This window comes from Sus scrofa, chromosome 16 (assembly GCF_054392235.1).
Source record: "Sus scrofa isolate SSC_HxYL_T2T_F1_AM1 chromosome 16, Sscrofa_HxYL_maternal_Yorkshire_Landrace_v2.0, whole genome shotgun sequence".
Taxonomy (NCBI): domain Eukaryota; kingdom Metazoa; phylum Chordata; class Mammalia; order Artiodactyla; family Suidae; genus Sus; species Sus scrofa.
This window is the reverse complement of record NC_139398.1, coordinates 24,933,846-24,953,435: the sequence shown is the minus strand read 5'-3', so window position 1 is coordinate 24,953,435 and position 19,590 is coordinate 24,933,846. Positions and strand designations below refer to the sequence as shown.

The 19,590-nt window shown below is 32.9% G+C and overlaps 1 protein-coding gene across 5 annotated transcripts in view; it reads left to right on the top strand.

Moving 5' to 3' along the window:
- LOC146395468 (uncharacterized) overlaps positions 1-19,590 on the top strand; it is a 586,337-nt gene that overhangs the window by 85,291 nt on the left and 481,456 nt on the right. For all 5 annotated transcript variants that reach the window (XR_014831075.1, XR_014831074.1, XM_085001993.1 and 2 more), the window contains exon 2: positions 4,137-4,204. Coding sequence is in view for 3 of the 5 variants with exons in the window: in XM_085001993.1 (XP_084858119.1) it covers positions 4,137-4,204 (68 nt within the window). In the remaining 2 variants the exon portion in view is untranslated. The remainder of the gene's footprint in view (positions 1-4,136; positions 4,205-19,590) is intronic.

Genomic DNA, 19,590 nt, shown 5'->3' with positions numbered 1-19,590 from the left:
TTTGATAATATTTTTTTTGATATTTTGATAACATTTATATAATGATAATTTACAGTATTTGTCTTTCTTAGTGTGACTTATTACACTAAGTATAATTCACTCCAAGTCTAGCCTTGTTATTGCAAATGGCAAATTTCATTCCTTTTAGTGTGAGTGGTATTTCATTATAAATATATACCACATCTTTATTCTATCATGTGTTGATGGACACTTATGTTGATTTCATACCTTGGCTATTGTAAATATTAGGGTGCATTTTTGTTTTGTTTTGTGGGTGTATGTACATGAATTTATTATATATATAAATATGTATATTATATAGCCTCACCAACAGCATATGGAAGTTCCCAAGCTAGGGGTCAAATCAGAGCGGTAGCTGCCAGCCTACACCACAGCCACATCAACATGGGATACAAGCTGTGTCTATGACCTATACCACAGCTCATAGCAACATTGGATCCTTAACCCACTGAGCAAGGCCAGGGATTGAACCTATGTCCTCATGGATACTAGTTGGGTTCGTTAATGCTGACTTACAACGGGAATTCCTAGGGTGCATGTATCTTTTCAAATTAGTGGGGGTTTTTTGTTTGTTCATTTGTTTTTGCTTTTTATAGCCAGAGGGGAATGGCTGGATCATATGGTCATTTTGTTTTTAGGATTTTTTGTGGAGCCACCACAATGTTTTCCATGGTAGTTGTACCAATTTACCTTCCCACCAACAGTGTACAAGGGTTCTCTCTTCTCCATATCCTCATCAACATTTGTTATTTGTCTTTTTTTTAGTAATAATAATATGGCCATACTGCAGCATAGGACGGTTCCCGGGCTAAGGATTGAATTCAAGTTGCAGCTGTGACCTAACGGGTAGCTGTGGCAACACCAGAGCGTTTGGTCTAACCAACTACACTGAGCTGGGGCTGAAACCTGCACCTCTGAAGTGACACGAGTCACTGCATTGGGATTTTTAACCAACTTCACTGCAGCAGGAATTCCCATTTGTTGGTTTTTTAATGATAGCCTTTCTGACAGTTGTGAGATGATGTCTCATTGTGCTTTTGCTTTACATTTCTCTAATAATTAGTGTTGTTCAGCATCTTTTCATGTGCCTGTAGGCTGTCTGTGTAACTTCTTGGAAATCTAGCTATCCAGATCTTCTGCCCATTTTTAATCAGATTTTTTATATTGATGTTGTATAAACTGTTTAAAGATGTCGAATATTAACTCCTTATTGGTCATATAATTTGCAAATATTTTCTTCCATTCAGTAAGTTGATTTAGTTTTGTCAGTAGTTTCTTTTGCTGTGAAAAAAACTTTATCAGTTTAATTAGGTCTCATTTATTTATTTTTTTCTTTCATTTCATTTGTCTTAGGACTTGCATCCAAAGACAAATTTTGCCATGAATTATGTCAGTGTGTTCTGCCTATATTTTCTTGTAGTAGTTTTATGGTTTCCTATACTACACTTAAGTTTTTATTCCATTTTGAGAGTTTAGATTGCTGCCATATCTTAGCTATTGTAAATAATGTAAATAATGCTCCATAAAACATAGCAGTGCACATATCATTTCTACTCACTGCTTTCATCTTCTTCAGATCACTACTGGAGTGGAATTGCTGGATCATATAAAAGCTTTATTTTTAGTATTTTAAGGAAACTCTATACTGTTTTCTGCAGTGGTCGCACCAATTTATTTCCACACCAACAATCTTTGAGGGTACGCTTTTCTATACTTTCTGGAAAGCACTTGCTATTTCTTGTCTTTTTGATAATAGCTATTATGAGAGGTGTGACATGATATCTCACTGTGGTTTTGATTTGCATTTCCCTACTGGTTGACAATATTGAGCATATTTTTGTGTGCCTGTATGCCATTTGTGTGTCTTTGGAAAAAATGTCTATTCAGATCCATTTTTAAATCATGACATTTGCTTTCTTGATGTTGAAATGTATGAGTTCTTTGTGTATTTTGTATATTACCCCCAATTGGATATTTTGTTTACAAGTATCTTCTTCCCTTCAGCTGTTGGCCTTTTCATTTTTTTGATAGTACTGTCACTGTGTAAAAGCTTTTTAGTTTTATGTAATCACATCTGTTTATTTCTGCTTTTGCTTTCCTTGCCTGAGGATAATCTAAAAAAAAACCTTAATACTAAGACCAATGTCAAAGAGCTAACTTCCTATTTTCTTTAAGATATTTTATTGCATCAGGTCTTACATTTGAATCTTTAATCCATTTTTAATTTATTTCTATGCATAATGTAATAGAGTAATCCAGTTTGATTCTTTTGCATGTAGTTTTCCAGGTTCCCCAGCACAATTTATTGAAGAGGGTATTTTTACTCATTGTATAATCTTGATTCCTTTCTTATAAATTAAGTGTCTACATAAGTGTGAGTTTGTTTCTGGGCTCTTCATTCTGTTCTGTTGAACAAGGTGCCTTTTTTTGGTCCCAGTACCATATTGTTTGGATGACTGTGGCTTTATGATATAGTTCGAAATCAGAACTTGTGATACCCAGAGCTTATTCTTCTTTCTCAAGTTTATTTAGACTATTTGGGGTATTTTGTGTTTTCATACAAATTTTAGAACTGTCTGTTCTAGTTCTGTGCATATTGTCATTGGTATTTTGATAGAGATTTCATAGACTCTTTAGATTGCTTGGGGTGGTATGATCATTTTAACAATATTTATTCTTCTAATCCGTGTACACAATATATCTTTCCATCTGTTTTTGTCGTCTTGGATTTCTTTCAAGAGTATCTTGGTGCAGACATCTTTGGGCTCATTGTTTGAGACCCTCCATGCTTCCTGGACCTGGCTATCAGTTTCCTTTCCCAGGTTAGGGAAATTTTCAGCTATTCTCTTCAAATATGTTCTTTGCCGCTGTCTATCTCTATTCTCTTTCAGGGACCCCTATAACACAAATGTTAGTACACTTGATATATCAAAAGTCTCAAATTGTTCTCATTCCTTTTTATTCTTTTTTTTTTCTGTTCTTTTTTTTTTCCTCAGTGATTTCTAGTACTTTTTTATCTTGCTAATTCTTTCCTCTCTATTATCTAATATACTGTTTATTCCTTCTACTATATTTTTATTTCAGTTATGCATTCTTTATCTCTGCTTGGTTTTTACTCATAGTATCTAATTCTATGTTAAGAACTTCCAGTTTCTCACTCTGTTCATTCAGTATTCTCCCAAATTCTTTGAACATCTTTATAATCATTACTCTGAACTCTTTATCAGATAAATTACTCATATGTTGTATTAGTGTTTTTGGACTGCCATAACAAATTATCACAAATTGGATTACATTAAAAAAAGAAATTTATCTTACAGTTCTGGAAGCTAGAAGTCCAAAATTCAGGATATCATCAATGTTGGTTCCTTGCTGATCTGAAGGAGAATCTGTTCCATGCCTGTGTCCTAGCTTCTCATGGTAGCTAGCAATCCTTGGTGTTCCTTGGCTTATTGTTACATTACTCCAGTCTTCCCCTCCATCATCATGTGGCCTTTTCCCCTATGTCTCTTCTGTGTTTCTTTGTGCCTTCAAATTTATTTATCCTTATAAGGACAACAATCATTGGCTTTAGAGCCCACCCTAATGTAGTATGACTTCATGTTAACTTAATTACATATGTAAAGATATCATTTGCAAGTAAAGTCATATCCACAAATACCAAGCATCAGGATTGCAGTATCTCTAGAAGGATACAATCCAACCTACAAAAAGTGTGTAGGCACTGCAAAGATAATGCAGTTAACTCTGAACTTAATATGGCAGAATGGCACACGTAAAGACGTAAAGTGGCTCAGGAAGGACAAAAGGAAGATATCAAATATGCATACTAACTGGATGGAATGATCAAGAGAGAGTTTCTGAGACCAAACACTGAGCAGTGAAAAAATGGTCTAGTTAAGGAAATCACGAGTTCACTGCCAAATCAAGATGTACTTTATGTCTTTGTGAACTATGATATAGTGTATATGCTTTGACCAAAATCTTCTATGAAAATATTTAACTTGTAATTTACCAAATTATAGTTTTAATTATGATGTCCTTTTTTCTTTTTTTATGCTCTAATATTGTATAGCAGGTATTTGGTAGTGATATCATTTGTACTCTGTCTGTAGATTACTGAAATTAAAAAAGGCAAATATACGAACTGCAAATTTGGACTTGGACCAGAATGCAAATCTTGGTAAGTCCCCGGTTTGTTTTCTTTTCAGGAAGTCAGCAATAATAGTTGATATTTATTTGTCAATTTATCAATATACCTTATGTCTACAATCAGTGTCTATGAGTAAAATCCTTTCTGGTTAATCAGGGCCTATGCCATACTGGTTACTAAATTTTTTGACTGGGTATATGTGGCAGTGGTGGTTTCCTTTTTAAATTACATATCTGGGAAAATGTTAGATGTGTATGTTTCATAGTTAACACGAACATGAAAATGGATATTTGGCATTTTTGCTGCTCAGAATTAGTTGTCAGTCTCATTATAGTAAGAATCATCTTGCATGATGTCTGTAAAAATTGCCTCTATCCCAATCCATTTAGTCAGAGGAAGGATTTATTAGGAGTACCCACACTTCCCAGTGCCTATACTGATTAGCATGTAGGGCAATGATGGTTCAGGGATGGCCATAAAACACAAAACAAATGCAGAAATGTTTTTCATATGTTTTGATGTAGAACACTGGGGGCCTTGTCTGAAATCTCCAGGAGTGAGACTGCTGAAAGCTTTGGATTCCTAAATATGTTTTCTAACACTCTCAAGACTAAAAAGAAACAAAAAATAATTTAAAAAATAGATAGATGAATGATAGACAAATTTCTGAGGAAAAAATTACCTAAATATGGAAAATCTCAGAAATGTATAACTTTGGCATAGTCTTTGTATCTCTCACTCATGCTGGAAGTGCACTTAGATTAAGATTTCCAGGATGCACATGACATGACAGTAAATATCCCTTTGGTTTAAGATCATGTGATTAATACCTCTGACTTCCAGACAAAAATATGTTGACTAAACTGCAGAATTAAAGAAAAAATTTAGATGCATCCAACTATGTTCGTATTAATATCAGATTTTACATTCATATTACTTGGCTCATAAAGTTCAAGCCATAGATGTAGCAAAGTATGTGGCATATGTAGCCAAAGGAAATATAGCAGTTTCATGCACAAAGAATTGTCTCCTTTTTGTGCTGAATACATAACACTAGAACAAAAAATTAAACATAAGAATTGATGTATATGTGTTTTTGAAAGTTAGTTTCTAAAAATGATTTATTCATTTCTGAATAATTAAATTAGTTATAACTCAACTGTGCGTTTGATGTTTGCTGTGGTATAGACTCATTATATTCATATCTGGTTTAAATTGGACTTAGCAAGGGTGTTTAAAATATATGTCTTTTATATCTTCTAAGAATTTATATAGTTTATATTTTCTCCATGTTATAGATGAGAAATCTCACTCAGTAAGTTTAGGTAACTTCTCCAAGGTCATTTTAATGATCAGTTGAAATTGTCATTTTCACAAACATTTGCTGCAGTGAACCCACAAACTGGTTTCTAAAGAAGTATCTTATCTAGCAATATCCATTTGTGCAATCCAGACATTTGCTTTTCAGTTCTATTTTAGGGATGTCCCAAGCCCCCACTAGTGTTTTCTCAGCTACTGGAAAACAATGAAAACAAGAGTTTTTCATCTTAGGCTTACTGTTTTTGGCCTCCTAACCTATGGGACTTTCTTCCATTGTTGGATGTTATGTCTTGCTTCTGTAAAAGGAAATTAGTTAGCTTATCTCATGGTTGCTTTTAACTAAGTTGACTAGTTCAAAAATTTTGTTTTGAGCAATAGAAAAATAATTTCATGCTAGACCACAATCTATACCATTAACCAGTGAATAGCCTTTTGACTGATTGAAAAATTATTATCAGTAATTTAGATTAAAACTTCTATTTGCCATATCATTCACTCAGTGTTACATGAAGAAGATGCCAATGTTAATATTATTGCTGGGAAATGGCTACCAATAAGTAAACCTTTTAAAGCTCACTTTTTGTTAGAATTATCTTGAAGAATGAAAAAAATGTTTAATCAAACACTATGCCAAATCTTAAAAGTAAATTAAGTAAATATTCTAAGAACTACATTTCTCCCGTCATTCTTTACCTCCATGTTTGAGAAATTTACAAATGAATTAAAAGTATATTTTCTGTTCTTATTTGGAAAAGCTCTAATGTCTGTATGTTTTTGAATACTTTTAAAAGTCTTCGCATTTACACATTAATTTCATTTTTCCCATTAGGCATCTACTTATTATTTATGTGGATTTCTTAACAATTTCAAGGGTAAAAGTTGGGAAAAATAAACTCTAAAGCCCATGAAAGTGTTAACATGTCTTGCTTTCTCATAGATATAGCATTGGTTAAATAGGCAGTTAAACAGTACATATTCACAGTCAATGCTGTTAAAATTTCATGTTTTAAAAAATATTTCACATATCAAATCATATGTTTGATAGCCTAACTGGTAAATTCACTTATGTTATTCAAATAAAAGTATACTATTTTTGTCAGAATTTAATTTTGAATTGTTAAATATTTAAACATAGATAAATCTATTATCAATTGTATACAGTGTCAAGGGTCATGCAGAAAATGAAAACAATGAATTCTAGCTATTAAATATAATAGTGTTTTAGGAAAACAAAGATACCAAAGTTCTTCCAATATATATGTATATAAGCTTGTTATTTTAAGTATATTTTTACCTCACTAGAAAGGGAAGTTTAAGATTATACTCTGTTTCATTCATATTTTGGAATGTTCCAACTGCCAACATCACAGTAATATCATGAAAGTTAATGTTTTAAATAAAATAAAAATTATTTTTAAAAAAAGTACATCTATGGATAATCTGGAAGAAATTTATAAATTCCTAGAACATATAATATTTCAAGACTGAGCCAGGAAAAAATAGAAAATCTGAACAGCCCAATGACTATTAATGAAATTCAATCAATTAAAAAGCAAACAAAGGAAAAACTCCCAATGAACAAAGTGTGGGATGAGGTAACTTCATTGATAAATCATACAAAAAAAAATTTAAAAAGTTAATAACTAGGAGTTCCTGTCGTAGCTCAGTGATTAATGAATCCGACTAGGGAACTTGAGGTTGTAGGTTCGGTCCCTGGCCTTGCTCAGTGGGTTGAGGATCCGGCGTTGCTGTGAGCTGTGATGTAGGTTGCAGACATGGCTCGGATCCTGCTTTGCTGTGGCTCTGGCGTAGGCCGGTGGCTACAGCTCCGATTAGATCCCTAGCCTGGGAACCTCCATATGCCACGGGAGCAGCCCAAGAAATAGCAAAAAGACAAAAAAAAAAAAAAAGTTAATAACTATCCTCATCAAACTATTCCTAGAAATTGAAGAAGAAATACTTTCAAACTCATCCTATGAGGCCAGCATTATCTTGTTATCAAACCAGATAAAGACAACAAAAAAATTACAGCCAAGATCCCTGATAAATAGAGATGAAAAAATCTTTAATGAAATATTAGCAAACAAAGTTCAGCAGTACATTAAAAAGATCATATGCCAATTTCAAGTGTGATTTAGTCCATGAATGCCAGGATAGGTAAATATCTGCAAATCCATAAATATGATACACCACATTTACAAATTAAAGAATACAAATTATGTGAGCATCTGATTAGATGCCAGAAAAGATTTTGACAAAATTCAACATCCACTTATTTTAAGAAAGAAAGAAAGGAAGGAAGGAAGGAAGGAAGGAAGGAAGGAAGGAAGAAAGAAAGAAAGAAAGAAAGAAAGAAAGAAAGAAAGAAAGAAAGAAAGAAAGAAAGAAAGAAAGAAAGAAAAAGAAAGAAAGGAAGAAAGAAAGAAAGAAAGAGACAGACTCTCTAGAAAGTGTACAGGGGGAACACACTTTACCATTATAAAGACCATATATAACAAGCCCACAGTTAACATTTTACACAGTGGTGAAGAGCTGAAAGCATTTCTTTTCACATCAGGAACAAGACACGGATATACACTATCACCACTTTTATTCTACATATATAGGAAATCATAACCACAGCCATCAGACAAGAAAAAGGGATAAAATGAATACAGATTAAAAACGAAAGAAGGAAAACCACCACTATCTGAAGATGAGGTGATGCTATATGTAGGAAATCCTAAAGTCTCTACCAAGAAACTATTAAAACTAATAAATGAATTCAGTAAATTTTCAGTATACAAAATCAATATACAGAAAACTTTTGGGTTGATATGCACTAATAAAAACTATCAGAAGGAAAAATTAAGTAAACAATTATATTTACAGTTGCATCAAGAAAAATAAATACCCAGGAATAAATTTAACTAATGACATGAGAAACCTATACACTGAAACTGTGAGATATTAATGAATGAAGTTGAAGCAAATTAATGGAAAGATATACTGTGCTAATGAATTGGAAGAATTTAACATTATTAAAATGTTTATACCACTCAAAGCAATCCACAGAATCAATGAAATGCCTATCAAAATACCAATGACATTTATCATAAAACTGGAACAGACAATCTTAAAAGTTGCATGGAACAGCAAAAGATTCCCAAATACCCTACACAATGGTCAAAGAGCATAGATGAAAGTATCATGCTCCTTGATTTCAAACTATATCACAAAGATATAGTTGATTACTATACTACAGTTTTGATTAAACTGTATGATTCTGGTACAAAAACAAACAAATACATGAACAGAACATTGGTTATTATCAAAGATGCAAGAAATAACAAGGGTTGTTGAGAGTATGGAGAAAAGAAAACACTATTCACTCTTGGTGAGAATGTAAATTGGTATAGCCTCCATGGAAAAAAGTAAGGCGATTCCCCAAAGATTAAAAATAGAACTACTATATGTTCTGGAAATTCCACTTCTAGGTATTTATCCAAGGAAAACCCAAAACGCTAATTCAAAGAGATATATGCACCCTTATTTTCATTGGAGAATTATTTATAATAGCCAAGATGTGGAAGAAACCTAAATGTCCATTAACAGATGAATGGATAAAAGAGTGCATATGTATGTATATATGTGTATTCCATAAAAAAATGAAATCTTGCCATTTGTGACAAAATGTAGGACAACTTGCACGGTATTATGTTAACTAAATAAGCCAACCAACAAATACTGCATGATTTCACTCACGGAATCTAAAAGAAAACAAACACGAGACAAAAACAGGCTCACAGATGCAGAAAACAAAGTGATTGTTGCCAGAGGGAAGAGGATAGGCGTTTAGCAAAGTAGATGAAGAGGACAGAGATATACAGACTTCCATTTATAAAATAAATAAGTCACAAGGCTGTAATGTTCAGCCTAGGAAACATAGGCAATAATTTTGCAATGGTTTTGTATGATCGCAGTTACTGGACAATTGTGTTGATCAATTTGTGATGTATATAAATGTCAAATCACTGTGTTGTAACTGGAAACTAATATGATATTATATGTAACTTATACTTCAATAAAAATAAATAAATAAAATATAAAATATATTTGAATAAAAATGTGGGCAAATGCATTCTTATGTGCTATTATCAAAATACATACCAATTCTTCATGTGTAGTAGAAAAGGAAAATATTAATTGAATTGATTTATGGACAGTGACCAAGTAAAAGAGAATACTACTGTACCATGCTAAAGTAAGAAGAGACATGCTTTATATTATGTATATTCCAAAATTGTTTCTCCTAAAACCTTATTCATATATTACTTTTAAAAAATATTTTCAATAATTTATTTTGAAAATTCTCCCAACAAAGTCTCAGACCTGATAGCACTAATGGCTTCAAAACTGATTCAATGTGCTTATAAAATTTTTATGTAGCACTTTAGATTCTTCCTTGATCGATGTTTATGTATCTGCATTTGCAAACATTGCTTTGTAACAAGAATCTCATTTGAACTCACAGGTTTTTGTTCTATTTCTCATTTTGCACCTTTCCTATGACCATGATTAATCTAGTTGAGATCACTGTTGAGATAATCAGGTTTCTGACTCTGGACATAGCCCTCATGGGCTTCAATATATAGAGTTGTAATATTGTTGATAGGTAATGCCCAGTACTGAAATCAAAATATAACGTAGATTACAAATTGAGTGTCATTCTGAAGAATGCCTCACAGTACAATTTATTAGATCAGAAATTGTGCATATCAGACTAGAGAAATCAATTCAGATAGAAAGCAGAAGACATAGTTCAAAGAAGTTAATCTCTGCATCATTGGGTTTTAGCCCTAGTCATAGCCTCAGCATTAGAAAAGAAACAGGTAAGGTTTCAGATTAGATCCTTAATCTTCCCTTCCTATCTAAGGTAACAGCACTAGTCATAGTGTTACTATAAGTTTTATAAAATGAGATTAGGTATGGTTTAGTTTGCTATTACAGTTTAACAAATTACGACAAACTTAATGTCTTCAGTTTATTATTCTGTAGCTCAAAAGTCTGACAGTGTGTCTGGGTTCTGTGCTCATTGCATTACAAGACTGAAATTAAGTCCAATTCTCATCAAGGGTCTAAATGAAAAAATCATTAGTTTGTTGGAAGAATTTAGTACCTTGGAAGAAGGATTGAAGTCCATGTTTTCCTGTTGGCTGTCACTCCTGGGGACTGCTTGCATCCTTTGGCATGTGATTCCTCTATGTTTAAGCGAGCAATGGCATGTCAAATCCTTTACGTGCTGTAAATATGAAATTTTAAATGGCTCCTGTGATTAGGTAAGGCCCAATAAATTAATCTCCTTTTCTTACACTCAGCTGTTTGTCATATAACATACTCTAGTATCTTGAGAAAAATCTACCTAAATCACAGTTTTTAGGATTAGGTAGTATGTATACATCAACATGGGGGCAGGAAATCTTGGGGGTCATATTATAATTCTAGCTACTGCAATGTATATTAAAATAATTTAGTGAATATATAGCCCTAACTAAATGTATAAATTTACACACATTCAAATTTGCTGACTTAAACACATGTAGTTTTATATTGACCTTAGTTTTATTCTAAATACTAATTCTACATTTTAAAAATACTGTAATATATCATGATGTAATAAATCCTCAGGGGGGGAAATATTACTTGTGTTGCTTTATGTTTTCAGTATATGTAGTAAAACTTTATTAGGATTTCAGTTGCATGGAGATAATTAGAACAATATCAATTAAATTGAGCAATTTAATATAATAATATATTTAAGTTCTTCCCTATTATATACATTTATTTTCATTGAGAGCTTATTCAGGGAGCTTAATTAATAGTGATGGTAGATTACTTATCCTAGGCCAAATTTCCTGATGAAAACAGGAAATCTATTAAAACAAAACAAAACAAAACAAACACTGCTTGTAAGCATCATTGATTTACCAAGGCAGGGAGAATTTGTGGGGCCAGGTGAAAGGGTAAGGAAGGCACAGAATGTAAACACAGCATTTGATACAGCTTTTCCCAGTCAGGCCTCTGGCCATTCCAAAATTCATGACTGAGACGCTTACAAGCCGAAGATAACACTGGACAAAAATTATGGCTCAAAGAACACAAAGGAAGAGAAACTTTAAGACAGAAACATTTCACTTGAGACATTAAGATTAGTCATCTTTGGAGTAGGAAGAAGGAGAAACAGCTGAGGGGCTGAAATGCAGCTGCATATTATTCTCCTGCTGTCCCCTCAACCATTCTCCTGAAGCCAAAGGACACTCCCAGGTGAGGAAGAGAACATCGTAAATCCTGTGTTTTTCACATGCCATATCTGATACTCAAATCTAAATAACAATGATAACAATAAAAATTCGGCGCATAAAAGGACACATTTTAACTACAAAGTAAGGTAAAGCAGACAAAGGAAATTATTCACAATTCCAGATACTGAAATTAACACATCACAAAATTAAAGTAGAGTTGATGTATTTTACAAATTCAAAACCCAAGAATTACCTAGGGAACTCTAGAGAAAGCAAACCTATGATCAAATAACCAATGGACCCATTAAAGAGAATAGAAAAAAATAAATATGCACAATGAACACACATACAAAAAAAGACATAAAATAGCGTGGATGAGATATGATGTGAAATAATTAGTATTTTGAAAGATAATAGATCCAGTAATCCCACTCCTGGGCATATATCTAGACAAAACTATAATTCAAAAATATACATGCACCCCCATATGTTCATAGCAGTGCTATTCACAATAGCCAAGAAATGGAATCAAACTAAATATCCATCAACAGATGAATGGATTAAGAAGATGTGGTACATATATACAATGGAAATGTTATACACCCATAGAAAAAGAACAAAATAATTTCATTTGCACAGCAAGAAGGCAACTAGATATTCTCATACTAAGTGAAGTAAGCCAGAAGGAGAAATATGAACACCATGTGATATCATTTATGTGTGGAATCTAAAATATGGCACAAATGAAACTATATACAAAACAAACAAACTCACTGGACATAGAGAACACTTGTGGTTACTAAGGATGAGGGAAGGGAGTGGGATGGACTGGGAGTTTGGGGTTAGTAGATGCAAACTATTACATTTAGAATGAATAAGCAATTAAGTCCTACTGTATAGCACAAGGAAATATATATATATATATAGGGTCACTTTACTGTACAGCAGAAATTGGCACAACATTGTAAGTCAACTGTAATTTTTAAAAAATGTCATTATTAAAACACTAAAATATATCAACAGATTTGTAAGATAAGCTCAAAATGATAGAAAATAGTAAAGACATAATTACATATATGCATATTGGAGTAGAATTCATTTGAAAATTATGAATATAGACCATAACAGAAAAAAGGACATATTAGTTTTGAACGAACAAATTTTATAATTATTCTCTTAAAACTAAAGAAGCCATCTAAGAAATAGCAAACATACCAAGTTTTATTCATACTAAAAATATTTCAGTTCTGAACCATTTATTAATATTCTCAATGTGTTAATAAGTTTTCCTTGCCTTTAAGTTAAATCCAAGTTACTTAAAATATGTACCTTTCCCTTATCGCATAATCAGAGAAGTAAAAATACCTGTTAACCATAGTTAGACATTCTGTTACTTAAAAGATAAAATTATCCCTTACCTTCTTTACATAGGTAAATTTGAAATCATGGAAAATTTCATCATAGGTTCAAAAGTGAATGTAACATATCTACCTTAAAAAAGATAATTATATTACCTGAAAAAGTTGAAAAGTAGAAAAATTAAGGAAAGTTTTGAAGGAATAATAGGATTTCTCTCACTCTCATTTTATAAAAAGGAAGTTCATGAGATGCTTTATATATTTAACAAAAAAATATGACATAGTTTTATTATAAGCATAGTTAAAATAGTTTAAAATTATTTATGTGTGTATATATGTGAGCATTTGTATGTAAAGCATGATAAACTCTATAGCTACACTCAGTATATTCAGATATTTATTTTATAACTAAAATCATTTTTGAAATAATTTTAAATTCACATGCAGTTAATAGAATTAATACAGATTCCATTTTACCTAGATTCTGCCAGTAGAAACATTTTGTAATCCTGTTGTATAGCATCACAACCAAAATTTGTGACATTAATACAAATTCATCAGTCTTTAACAGATTTTATCAATAGCAATTCTTACTGGTGTGAGGTTGTATGTCACTGTGGCTTTGATTTGCATTTTCCTGATGGTTAATGATGTTGAGTAACTTTTCACATCCTATTGGCCATCTGTACATCTTTGGAAAAATGTCTACTCAGGTTTTCTGCCCATTTTTATTGGAGTTTTTTTTTTTTTTAATTGAGTTGTATGAGCTGTTTATATATGTTAGACATTAATCCCTTAGGTAGGGTCTTATAATTTACAAATATTTTCTCCCATTCAGTACATTGTCTTTTTGCTTTGTTGGTGGTTTCCTTTGCTGCACAAAAAGTTTTAAGCTTAATTAGGTCCCATTTGTTGATTTTTGCCTTTATTTCTTCTCTTTTACAACATGAATTGAACAAATATTTGCTACAATTTATGTCAAAGAGTGTTCTGCCTGTGTTTTCCTCTAGGAGTTTAATGGTATCTGCACTTACATTTAGGTCTTATGTTCGTATTGAATTTATTTTTGTATATCGTTTTAGAGAATGTTCTAATTTCAGTCATTACATGTAGCTGTCCAGTTTTCCCAGCACCGCTTATTGAAAAGACTGCCTTTTCTCCATTGCATATTCCTAACTCTTTTGCCATAGATTAATTGACCATAACTATATGGGTTTATTTCAGGGCTCTCTATTATGTCCCATTGATCTATGTGTCTGTTTTTGTGCCAGTACCATACAATTTGATTACTGTAGCATAGTCTGTTCTATGGTCTGAAATCAGGAAGCATGATTCTTCCAGCTCTGTTCTTTTTTTCTCAGAATTATTTGGCTATTTGGGTCTTTTGTGCTTCCATACAAATTTTTAAAAGATTTGTTTTAATTCTGTGAAAAATGCCATTAGTATTTTGATAGGGATGGCATTGAATCTGTATATTGCCTTGGGTAGTATGATCTCTTCTTCTTCATTTTTTGTTTGTTTGTTTGTTTCAGTTTTGGCCTCTCTAAGGCCTATGGAGCTCCTGGGCCAGGGATCAGATCTAAGCCACAGTCTTGACTTAAGCCAAAGCCGAGACAACAGTGGATCCTTAAGCCACCATACTAGGCCAGGGATCAAACCCTTGTTCCAGTGCTCCCAAGATGCTGCCAATTCTCTTGCACTACAGCAGGAGCTCCAGTCTTACTACTGAAGGAAAACTGAGTTGATTCTAGCTTTAGACTATTACACATAAAGATCCCATGAAGATTTATGTATTTTATGGTTTTGTAGGAATAGATTTTTAAATTTCTCTGTAATAAATGCTAATATATTTAACTGCTAGTAATTCAGTGGTTAGTTTTATAAGAAACTGCCTGTTTCCGAGGGTGCCTGTATCATTCTACATTTTCTACATCCTCACTAACATTTGGCAATGTTACCATGTGTTTTTATTTTTGCAAGTTTTTATTTTTATAATTTGTATGCTTTTTCCTTTTTCTTTCATAGTTGCAGTGGCTAGAACATCCATCACTATGATGAGTAAGATTAATGAGAGTGGAAAACCTTGCTTTGTTCCCATTCTTTGGGAAAAACTAAAACATTCAGTCTTTTATTATTAAGCATAGTGTCAGATATGCTTTTCTCTATCTTCAATTGATTATTATATGTTTGACATGAATATCTTTGGATTCATTCATAATAGGAGTCTCTTAGTGTGTCGATGGGCCCATATCTGGTATATTAAATTAAGTGTTTGTAGATTATATTTTGTTGGACAAGCTACTCACACCACAGGTAGCATCAGAGCGCTCACTCTGAGAACACAAAACTCCCTAGGGTCATTCTGATTGAAGGATCTGTTTCACTATAATCACATAAAGGAATTAAATTTTCAATATTTATTATTTACAGATCCAAGAGTTGGGGGCTGAGCAATGACCTTGAGGAAAGATAGTCATCTGCCCCAGGTCACAAGCGAGCAGGAAATGGCTAGCAGGGTAATGAGCACCTGTTTTTTATGAAGTGTTGGGGTGGAGGTCACTAACTTCGCAGGTTCAATTCTAAGTGCCCACATAAATGGGGCCCCAGGAAAAGTAAAACAGAAACTTTCACTGGATCCTTAAACTCAGATCCTTATCCAAAATGTCCAGACTGTCTGTGAGCAGGAAGTCATACTCTAAAACGCCTATGCAGTAACTCAAAATAGTTGTTTTCTAACCACACTCAGCATTGTGGATATGTAGATTTCTACTTTTTTACCGAATTTTAGGAGTTTTAAGATATTATTTCTTCAAAAACTCTTTCAGCCCAACTGTTTTCCATTTCTCATATTATCTGGAATTCCAATAAAACAAATGTCAGGCATTTGCTTTTATTTCAGTCTCCTAAGGCTCTGCACAGTTATTTTCATTGATTTCCTCTCTTATTAATACTGGGTGAAAGGCAGCAATCTGTCCTCAAGTTCACCATTTCATCCTCTGTCATTTCCACTCTACTATTGAACATACCTGAAATGCTGTATTTCTGTTATTTTTTAAATTTTATAACTCCCAAATTTGTTTTTTTGTAACCTATTTCTTTGCTAAGATTTTCTATTTTTCAACAATCTTAAGATCATTTTTAGTTGACTCTCTAATCATTTCATGAATGATTTAAAACCCTTGTCAAATTTTTTAAATATCTGATTTATCTCAGTGGTAGCAACAATTAATTGTCTTTTGTCTTTTAAGTTATAATTTTCTTGGTTCTTTTTATAATGGATGACCTTAGATTGTATCCTGGATATTTTGTTATTTGCATGGAAATTTGGGTTTTATTTAAAGCTTTGATTTAGACAGGAACTTACTTTTTTTGGGTTTATCGTACATGCCTTGGCCTACTTTTGTGGACTGTGGTTCAAATGGCAGATTGTCAGAACCTTTTCTGTGTAGTGCTGCTGGGCCTCCCTTTGATCTTTTCTGATATAGACTGAGGGAGCAGAAGGGATTTCTCCAGATGAGGTTTCTGATTTTAACTCAGTAGGGGCAAAGTGTGTTGGGATCCACTACAGATACTTCCCTAAGGTCTCTATGTCTCAACAGCAAAGGGAATCTTAGGCCCCAAAGGAAAAATTAGCCTTGTGGACTCCTTATTGTGGCTTCTTTCATCTTCATTCCAGTCTACCCATCCCAATACCTCTGGATAGTGATGGGTTTTCCAAATCTGTCAATTTGTTTTGGCTCAGTTCCTCCCGTGGATTTCTCTGCCTACCTGCTGTATTTTCTCCCAGTAGAGAAAGAAAATCTCAGGATTCTCAAATCCTAGATAAAAAAGATTTGGGTGGGTTTGATCTCTCATGTCAATTCTGCTTTTCCATCCTTTTAACATGTATTTAATCACAGAGATAGCCAGATTAAAGGCTTTTATTCTCATCAAAACCTTTTTTCCTAGATGTGAGCATATGGTTTGTAAATATAAATATTTTATCATTTATCATATGTGTATAAATTTATATACATATAAACTTATCATTTATCATATGTATAAATACATATATAAAATATTTACCAATGGTTTGTAAATATAAATATTTTATCATTGTGTATAGGAAGCTTATTAAGAGAAAGAAGAATTATGTTTTTTTAAAATCCTTTCTTTTGCCTGGGTTCTGGAAGAGAGAAATTGGCATATTAAACTAGTAGGCTGAGGTTGTAGAAGGAAAAAAGATGCAAGGATCTGATATCTTGGCACTGGGAGCTCCTCAATAGACCTATATAGCCTACCTGGAAATTTACCTGTGAGAGAAATAGTGTCTAAAATGCCACTATCACAATTTTCATCATTCATAGATAAATTTAATTCTTACTAATTCAAAATTTCCTCCCTGAGAGTAGGATTTTGACAAAGTTAAATCTTAAACAGTGGCATTGGCTTAGCAGATTGTAAGAAGATAGATTTTGCAGATTGAAAATCTGCAATGTTTATTTCTTCAGTACATAGATGACATATGTAGTGAAACTTTTATTTATAATATCATGCAAATCAGTCTATATGTTAGCAAAGGCTAGTATTATGATAACCAGTAGGAAAAAAAATAGAATGGTTTTATATTGACAATTTCTTTCTATTTTCAGCAAAAATCATATGAGAGAAGAGCTAGTCTATCCATAAACAGAGTCATCATATTTACTCACTGGATTCTTTCAAGTTTGGAAAGTAGAATAAACAAATTGTTTTTGTCCCTCAAATTTAAATAATTGTAAGAAGTTGTCCTTTAGCTGTAAATCTATTTTCAGATATGGGTATAAAGATGTTTCTTTCCATCCAAACTAAGTTTTTATACTCAGGTGGTATGAGAGATTAAATAATAGCTGGCAACCAGCAAGGAGGCTGTAGGAACTAGATTCCTCTAACAACCTCAGTGAGCTTAAAAGCGAACTTATGGCAGAGTATCCAGATAAGAACTGAGGAGTCAACACCTTGATTTCTACCTCGTGAAACTTAAGATGAAGCATTTAGCTGACACAGCCTGTACTTCTGACCTATAGAACTGTGAGGTAATAAATGTGTATTGTTTTAAGCCACTGATTTTGTTGTTATTTGTTACAACAGAGATAGAAAACCAGTACAGATGTCTCCAAGGCAGCTACTGTTATTTGAGGTGAAGAGGGCAAAAGAAGGGAGGCACAGAAACCAGCCAGAAAAAGAGCTGAACATGAAACTGAAACGTTTATCCATAAAGATCTTTTCCAAGACTGCCTAAACAGACCTGTCTAGAAGTTCTAACCAAGGAACTTAATGAAGTTCTAGAGCATAGGTTTGATATTTGCCATAGACTGTAATTGCTGTTTCCTCCATTTCTTAGGCCAATCCCGTCTCTAACTGTGAGTTTGATAATGGTATCTTGTTTCTATTTACAGTGTGTGTACTGGACATCGGACACTGGGGCAAGGTTATATACATTTTTCAAAAAGTGTGTATAGTTTATTTTTAATGTACTTTTATTTTAAATATTCACTATTTTATGTATATTAAGTTTAAAAATGAATTCCTTATAAAACATCAATTAAGCATCTATTATATTTCAGATGGTTAGGTTAGAGATATATTCAGGTTACCCTAAAGAATGTACAGTTTAGTAATAGATCTTCTAGATATTTCATGCCTCATTTCAGACTCTTTCATCAGTAGGACAATGGGAACTTATATAAAAGGAAGTATGATATAGAGAAAAGAAAGAGCATGATCATACAGCTTGGTTATAAATGGTGATTATGAACTAGCTAGATGCACAATCCTAACTTATATCATTTTTCTGTGCCTAAATTTCTCATCCTTAAATACTGGCTCTTCTGATTGTGTTAATGAAAGTATTAGCTGTTATAAAGGTAAAGAGCTTAGCAGAGTTCTCATCATGGCCCAGCTGTAATGAACCTGACTAGGATCCATGAAGATGTGGGCTCAATCCCTGGACTCACTCAGTGGATTGTGGATCTGGCATTGCTGTGAGCTGTGGTGCAGGCCACAGATGCGGCTTGGATCTTGTGTTGCTGTGGCTGTGGTGTAGGCCAGCAGCTGTAGTTCTGATTAGACCCCTAACCTGGGGACTTCCATATGCTGCTATGGAAGGCAATAAATAAATAAATAAATAAATAAATAAATAAATAAATAAATAAAATAAAGGCAATAAATAAATAAAGAGCTCGGCAAAGTATCAATTGCATAGTGATGCGTTCATAAAGAATATTATTATCAGAATGAATTAGAAATAGCAAATTTGGGGATCATTCGACCATGGGAAGCTACATTTAGATCTTTGGATCATATTGCAATTACCCAGAGTTTCTGGATTTGAGATGAATTAATTAACTGAAAGGATTTTTATGCTGTCTACCTTGGAATATGGTAGAAGGAGTATTATACATGTGAAGAGACAAGTTAGACACATGTTTATACAGCT